General features: G+C 42.3%; 1 protein-coding gene across 1 annotated transcript; it reads right to left on the reverse strand.

Annotated features, from left to right (window-relative positions):
- Positions 1-2,459: 2,459 nt before the first annotated feature.
- Positions 2,460-8,347, reverse strand: LOC104522108 (tubby-related protein 3-like; the record flags this gene model as incomplete). The annotated part of the gene is made up of 4 exons (XM_010164304.1): positions 2,460-2,593; positions 3,558-3,729; positions 5,655-5,753; positions 8,233-8,347. Coding segments are annotated over 4 exons (520 nt in total), but the record flags the coding sequence as incomplete, so codon positions are not given.
- Positions 8,348-8,551: the final 204 nt, after the last annotated feature.

Genomic DNA, 8,551 nt, shown 5'->3' on the forward strand with positions numbered 1-8,551 from the left:
ACAAGAAGACAGGAAGAAACTGAGGTAGTATCTTGTACAGGAGGAATAAAGAACAACCACAAGTGACAGCAAAATCCTACCAAAAAAACTCATCTAGAAGGAAGGATTTTTTCAATATATAAATTAGTTTATTTTCATTTAGATAGAAAAGTTATAAATACAACTCATGTAAACCAGTAGCTGAGAAAAGAGCACTGAATCAGTTCATCCAGCTGCATAATCTGACTGAGACCCTGAGGAGGGGTCTCAGTCAGATCCTCCTAACCCTGGGAGGATCACTTGATGTCCACAAAGAGCTTGAAGAGCCACTGCTGACATGCTGAACTGAAAGGGTGAGTACAGGGAGGCTGCTGTGGCCTTCTGAGCTCAGGGAAAGTCATCGGGAATTGGGAATCAGCACTCTACCTTCAGGTCATCCCAAACTAACATAAGACAGTTTCTTTCACACAGTCCTAGTTGGAAAAATAATCAGACAGGTGACAACAAACTGACTTGGTGTGTTGGATGGGTAGAGGGAATGCAGAGCCATCAGCCAAGAACTCGGAGGAGCACATCTGGAAAACACCACCAGGTCTTGTCCCCAGCCTGAGGAGCAGGAAGTACGTGAAGGCACTGAAGAGATCCATGATTCAAGTTCTCTTCACCAGCTGCTCCGCTGATGAGATTATCTCAAGACAATGGCTCACGCAGAATGGGCGTCCAAGAGAGATGCAAGCTGGAGTTCTCAGCAGCAGTTGAAAATTTACAGTTAAATACAGAGCTTACACATGATTAACATTTTTTTTTTTCCTGGCAATATCAGAAAAAGTCTTCACAAAGTTTTATCATTTTGAAAGAGCGAGTGATATCTACCACTGCAAAGGCTCCAGAGACCAAAAGCAATAAATCTGGCTCTTTGGAGCTTGAAACAGAGTTAGTCTGCTGACAACAACAATATCCAGGGCTGGAGAACACTTATTCTTAGAATCATCGAATCATGGAATGTTGTGAGTTGGAAAGGACCCAGAAGGATCATCGAGTCCAACTCTGGAGTCAACTTCTTGTCTCAATAGAGGGACAGAGTTTTCCAGGATCATCATGAACATGTGTAATGGCCACATAACAGGCAAGAGAGTAACTGTTCTCTGCTTCAGTACCCAGCAGATGTGTACGCTGCCGAGCTTACGTGTCACCGCAGGCAGCAATTCACTCAGCTGAATTAAGGCCACACATATCCAGAAGGATTCCGTGCCGTGACCTACAGTCTCCATCTTGTACATCCAGCATTAAAAATGGAACACTGGAAGGACACATTGCCAAACCCCATGATATATTTATTAATTGTTTTAAAAACTGATGGTTTTGAAAACACCTGTAATCTTTTGAGGTAACTCCTTCTTATAGTCAGGTTAAAATTATTTATATAAAATCTACTTTGATATGTCATGACTTGAGATAAGCTCATGTTAAAAAAAAATATTAAATCAGTCACTAACTTATTCCTAAAAATGTAGCAAATTTTACAAACAATGGACAAATTTTAAAAATATTTCTGATCAGCTGACAGTCGTGATCCAATCAGTCAGAACACCGTATTTCAGGAACAGCACTGTATGTTGTTACAATACCACACTCTGCCAACTTCAGTCCAATTCTAGCATCAGTCTCATTTTCCACATGATTAAGAAGAACAGAAACAGCAATGGGTATAATGTCACCGATTGAAAAAGGAAAATTTGAGATTGGATTGTTCTTTATTTGGGAAAAAGACTGTCAAACAATATGGAACAATTAGAATAATGGAAGGGAACAGGACATCCAGCCTTAATGGAGAATCACCCCTCAGAGTGAGAGAACAGTGTTTTACCAGAGCCAGCGTCTCACTCCAGCTCAGCGTTTGTTGAGCTGGAATTACCTACGGTTGCGCAGAGCCATAACCTGAATCCTTCCATGTCTGACTGTTGTAACAGACAACAGGGCAAAAAGAGAACACATGCCAATAACGGTCCTCCTTGGTTTTTTTTAATTTTTTTGAACTTGAGAGTTCCTGATCTGATCAGTAGCATCATCTCCAGCAGCACTGTGGAAGTTCCAAGGTATATGAACACTAACCCATCGTTTTTCTAATCCCAACTGCAAGGGGTTCCAATTAGTGGGTTAAATTCCTTCACCTCCTCTCATGCAGCATCTGTTACAAGGATTCTGAAAGCAGAATCAACATCAACAACAAAAACCATCACCCCTATTTCTCGTTCTTCCACAATGCACACAGAGAGTGCTCATCTTGGGACAGTCTCCCAGGATGGTCGACTGTCAAGTACCATCACGCTCTGAAGCCTGGTGGTTGCTTTCTAGGAAGCCTGCCAAGTCTGTCCTCCAGTTCCCTTCCCTCCCCAATGTGCTTTTCATTGCTCCACCTGGAACTCTTACAACAAGATGCAGGGATGGGAACGAGTTCCATGTTTCAAGTCTGTTGTCTCTCATTCACAGGCCAATTTACTGTCAAAGCTGGAGAGTCCAATAGCAAAGGCCTGAAGAGCACAGAGAGGATAATTATAGTCCAGAGTGAACACATCTTCTGCTACACGCCCAAACTGCATCACAATGTAGTCAGCTGGGGAGAAAAGAAAGATGCAGATGTGAACAATTTCACAGTGAAGCAAACAAACAAACAAAACACCCAAACAAACAAAAAACCAACCACAAACAACAAATCACACGTGTCTGGTAGTCTCAAATATACGTGGTTGGTGTATCCATCCTTCCTTCCCAGAGTGGCCTTGAAATGTGTTCTCTAGAGTGACTGTGTTATTCTAGAATCACACAGAATCACAGAATCATAGCAGTTGGAAAAGACCTTTAAGATCATTGAGTCCAACCGTAAACCCAACACTGCCAATTTCACCTCTAACCCATGTCCCTGAGCACCTCATCTGCCTGTCTGTTAAATCCCACCAGGGAAGGTGACTCCACCACCTCCCTGGGCAGCCCGTGCCAATGCCTGAGAACCCTTTGGGTGAATAATTTTTTTTCTCAATATCCAATCTAAACCTGCCCTGGTGCAACTTGAGGCCATTTCCTCTTGTCCTGTCACTTGTTCCTTGGTTGAACAGACCCACCCCCACCTCTCTACACCCTCCTTTCAGGGACTTGGACAGAGCCACAAGGTCTCCCCTCAGCCTCCTTTTCTCCAGGCTCAACAACCCCAGTTCCCTCAGCCGAGAACTCAGCACACTTGTGCTCCAGACCCTTCCCCAGCTCTGTTTATTACCTTTCTTCTCAGAACCAAAGCTCAAACTACCCTTTTGCTGGGTGAAGCTGCTGTATTGATCCTTTTCTTTTCCCTTCATTGGGCACCTCTTTTGCTGCAGCTATGGACAGCAGTCTCTGCACCCACCCCAGGAAAAGAGAGACCTTATATAATCTTGACAGCTGAGAAGTCCCCAGTAATCCTGAGCTGATTCTTCCACCCAGTTTTCCTTCTCCAGGTAGAGTGTCCTATTCCTCCCAAACCTCACAAAATAAATTGGGTTCTCCCTGTTCGAATAAGCCCCACACACTCTCCACCAGACTCTTACGGTCATTTTCATGGACAATCTGGAAGTTCTTCACTGAGGCCTGAGTGACTCTCCCATGGAAGTTCAGAACATAGGATTGTGTATCATCGTTCCAGACTGGAGCCTTGTTGTGCAACTCAATGAGGTTCTCTAAATGTTGGTTTTGCCATTTTGACAGCAGACTGTCATGTTCCTGTTCAGAAGAAAGAAATATATTTATCAGATGTGGAATGGCTCTGCTTTTGAGTACCGCCTCTCCCATGCGTCCGCACTCTATCTTTGAAAGTCATTCCCTGTTTAATGAAACACAAAGACAACACTTAAACTCAGTCCTACTGAAAATGTCCTGCAAGTACCAGGAAGATACTTTCACGGATTCCCAGTCCAACATTCCTTCCCACTCAATAAGCTATCCCCATATTTCCACCCAAGCAAGAAAAATAAGTGAGGGAGAAGGAAGTGTGTGTATGGGAAAGGGAGCAATTCACAGGCCACAGATGACTGCCATCCTGCTGGCAGGAATATTTTCTGAGCTTCGTCAGCTTTCTCTGATCCTTTTGGATCCAACTTTCATTTCTAACATTCTAAACTTGGAAACAAAAGAAAATAATCGACAATTAACTGTCGAGTGCCAGGCCCTGGGGTACTTCAGTGGAAAGTCCAAAGGCTGCAGTGGGCTGTCAGCCTGCCTTAAGTAGGTTAAATATCATCCTGTTGGGTCTAATAAGTGATCCGCAATATAAAAAAAAGAAATAAAAACAAAAAGACAAAAAAAAGAGGTAAAACAGCGCATTCAGTTTGACAAACAGAATGGATTACAAGGAGCTGCAAACAGTAGCGAGTGAAAACACGTGACATACCATTTAATTTTAAAAGTTCTGCAACAAATAAAATCCAAATTGAAATAAAATATGATCAAACTCCCAAGAAAAAGAATCCAAACTGAAGTTATTTAATGGGAAAAAATGATCAGAAAACAACCTGTTGTGGCGGTTTGATACGGCTATATTAACTGTTTTAGTGTTGCATACAGATATGACAGTAGACTTTTGAGAATCACCTAAATAAAAGTTACTGTTCAGTTTAAACTTGTTACTTTTTATCTTTATTTACTTTTTTTAAAGACGTAAAAAGAACTTTGAGAACTGGCAACAACAAAGTGCATTTAGATGCAATTTTTCCTCCTTTGAAGTGGGGTAACATTGCTTAACTGGAGGCCTGGCACTACAGAGAAGGGCCAAAACCAGAGTCAAACCCCTTCCCTGAAAGCTTTGATGACTTTTCAGAGCAGCTTTGTGCTTCAGCCTTCTCCCCCGGCAGTACACCCACCTGCTAGCAAAATGGTTGGGAAATAAGGGAGAAAAATAAAGGTAAGGCCATGGAATCATTGCTGTACTGATGGGGGAGATGGCAATGCCAACCGAAAGATGATGAATCAATGACCACCTCCAGATACAATTTTCCTGCCCATTCACAAAATCCAACCTCTTTTCCAGACTCTCAAGACTCTGCATTTCCATTCTGAATCTTTTTTTCCTCTGACCTCAACAAATACACTCTTGTTCTACTCATATCTCCTTAGGATATGGCCGCAAATACTATTTTAAAGCTTGAGAATCCTCCTCTTCTGTGATTCCTGTAGAGTCTGACAACATTCTGACCAAAAATGTATTTACTCTCTTGCTACTACACCAGAATGAAACCTTATCTATTTATTGTCTACCTGTTGTAATCTGTATACCCTGGGAGAAGCAAGTTTGTTCTGCGTTCATCCAACTCTCCACGTAACAGGGGTCCCACCCATGAGGAGCAGTTGTAGGTGCAACCACAACAACATAAACTAGCCATTGTAATAACTAAGTAAATACTATTTAGGCTGACCAAAGGACAAAGAAGGATACAAATACTATTCAGAAGGATACAAATTAGGTAAAAGGCCAGAAAAAATTAATCAACACCTTCGGGCTACATTGTATTTACTTTCCATGAGTCTTGCTAAAGCCCTGAGTATTAACAACCTTGCTCTGAAACCCCTCATTGTCAGTAACACCCAGCCCTCTACCAGAAAGTTTTAACCTCTTCCTCCAATGCAAGCCATGACTGAACTCCATAACTCACATTTCGTGGATGGATTGGAATTCGCTTATTATTCGTATTCATTCCTGGAATGATCACAGACATTTTTCGGGGACCCTTGAATCCTAATACATTGGTTTCCTGAAAGACAAAGAAAGCCATTATTTTCAGTAAATCAGATATTCCATCGCAAAGAAGGGCAGACAGGAAAACTGACCTTGAATCCACATTTATATTGTTTTTTAGAGATTTGCGAGCTACAGCTGGTTCCTGGCCTAGATCAGCACTAGTGTGGCCAGTAGGACCAGGGAAGTTCTCTTCCCCCTGTGCTGGGCACTGGTGAGGCCACAGCTCGAGTGGTGGGTTCAGTTCTGGGCCCCTCGCTCCAAGAAGGACATGGAGGTGCTGGAGCGTGTCCAGAGAAGGGCAACGGAGCTGGGGAAGGGTCTGGAGCACAAGTGTGCTGAGTTCCCGGCTGAGGGAACTGGGGTTGTTGAGCCTGGAGAAAAGGAGGCTGAGGGGAGACCTTGTGGCTCTGTCCAAGGCCCTGAAAGGAGGGTGTAGAGAGGTGGGGATGGGTCTGTTCAACCAAGGAACAAGTGACAGGACAAGAGGAAATGGCCTCAAGTTGCACCAGGAGAGGTTCAGATTGGATGTCAGGAAAAACTTCTTCACCCAAAGGGTTCTCAGGCACTGGAACAGGCTGCCCAGGGCAGTGGTTGAGTCCCCATCCCTGGAGGTATTTAACAGACGGGTAGATGAAGTGCTCAGAGATGTGGTTTAGTAGTGGACAAGTACGGTTGGACCTGATGATCTCAAAGGTCTTTTCCAAACAAACCATTCTATGATTCTAGGACGCTGTAGCAGCAGTTATCTAACGACAACCGTGTTTAATCCCTGAGCATGGCTTTCTCTCCCATTTTGAGAACTGCATTAAAAGACATACACACTATTACCTAATTTAGAGCGCACCTGTTATCCTAACGAAACAAAATCCTAACAAAATCAGACAAGTGCAATTTCCAGGCATAAATCTTCTGCATCTGAGGGAAAAACTTGCTAAAATCTGCCTAGTGAATAAGCCTTAAGCGTGATAAAAGGCAAATAACTTTGACCTGAGTCTATGTTATCTGTCATCATTCATGCTAAAATGTTTCTGAAGAATGAATAACATTCTTCTTTAGGTGCTGCTATTTGTGTTTAAGAGTATACCTACAATTTTCTCTCAAATCATGCTCTTTTATAAATGACTGAGACTCAGAAGGCAAAGTATTCAGCATCTGTCCAAGCTTCAATCTTAACCAGATTTTTCCAGGGTACTGCAGGAGACTGCTCCAAGTGGATTGAGTATAAAAAGCAAAGGAAAAAAGTCCATTCTCAAACCATTTAATGTCAACCAAAATCCAAGGGTCCATTTAAAGTGTTCCATACCAATGTCAGTGATAACCTTTAAAATTCCCAAAGACCAATTAAAAAGCCAGAATCTTTTAGAATTCATCCCCAAATGGATTGATAGAAGCGATACAGTTTCTCCTAACACGCTAGTGGATTTTGGAGACACAGAACAAAGGTCTTCAGAGTTGCAACCTCTATTATTTCACTTCAAAAAATCAAGGGGCACGTAAGAGTATGAGGGTACTGATTTTATTCATATATAAACTCCATGAACTTCTTGTAGATAAAAGTGCAGAAATGTAAAAAGCTGACTTTATATATTATCTGCTGTAAGCATTTTATCACCTTGCTGTGTACAATTAGGTAGGGAACTGAAGAACACTGTATATGAAGAAAATATCTGGTGGTGCTTCTGTAAATGGGCTAGTACTAGAATTATCATACCATTTTTTTCCCCAAGTGGCATTAAGATCAACAGCAAAAAAGTCAAGATTATGTTCCACTAAATTTCTGCTGCTGTACCTGTTCTAAAAGTAAAAATCCTTCCACTTGACTGGCCATCATTTTGTAAAGAACCTCAAATTTTATTCAAACTGGAACAGGGAACAATGTGATGTGAGAACTCTCACATAATTCTGGAGTGTCCACAAGTGCCTCCTCACTCTGAAGCCTAGACTGAGGTGATCCACAAGACCAGAAGAAGAAAAGGTCTCTAGGACAGAGCTAGTGAATCACAATTTCCCCTGGAACCATATCCTTACCAACACCAAGCTGTTACTGAAATCATACCAGCTCCTTCCTATCCACCAAAATGCCTGGTTCTGCAAGAAATAACTCTTCCTTCACAGGCTACTCCCAGTTCCTTCTTAGCATCCACCAGATATCAGCTGGGCAAGAGGCAGTTGGTGCTGTGGCTAACTGGCCACACGCCGAACGACAGGCCAGGCAAGGAGGTCATCAGGTTGTTAGTTTGGGTCTCTCTCCCTCCATTGATTTTTTTTTTTTTTAATTTAATTTAATTTTATTTTATTTTATTTTTTTTAATGAAACTTGTAAGAACTTATCTTTAAAGCTTCTACCCTTTTCTAGTATCTGGTTGAACTCAGTCAGTTGGATCCAAAGTAAAGTGGGGGAGGCTGCCAGGCAGCAGGATTTTTTAAACCCCATTTCCTCAGCAACTAGGCGACAAAAGAGAAAGAGGCAAAAAGGGAGAGGCACTACTTACATAGCAAATAGCTGCAAGCTCCTGTCTCGTGTGAGCCTTTTCCACTGGACCTTGTGCCTTGGCTGGGCTAACTCCACGGTCATAGACTGTAAATTTAGTTCCCATGAGGTTTGACCTAATGTCAGGTTATGGAAAGACAAAGAAAGAGAGAGGAGAGGCATCAGTGGAAAGCTTTGTCACCTTCTGAAGAAGGTATTTGTGCAGCACACTGAAAACACACACCTCTTGACATCTGAATCTTCCTATTGCCAGCTTTGTAAGGAGCTTCTGTCAAGTGCGCACAGTGAACTTGTTACTGATTTGCCATTTTATTATTATT

The sequence above is a fragment of the Antrostomus carolinensis genome, unplaced genomic scaffold (genome assembly GCF_000700745.2).
Source record: "Antrostomus carolinensis isolate BGI_N321 unplaced genomic scaffold, ASM70074v2 scaffold48313, whole genome shotgun sequence".
Lineage (NCBI taxonomy): Eukaryota > Metazoa > Chordata > Aves > Caprimulgiformes > Caprimulgidae > Antrostomus > Antrostomus carolinensis.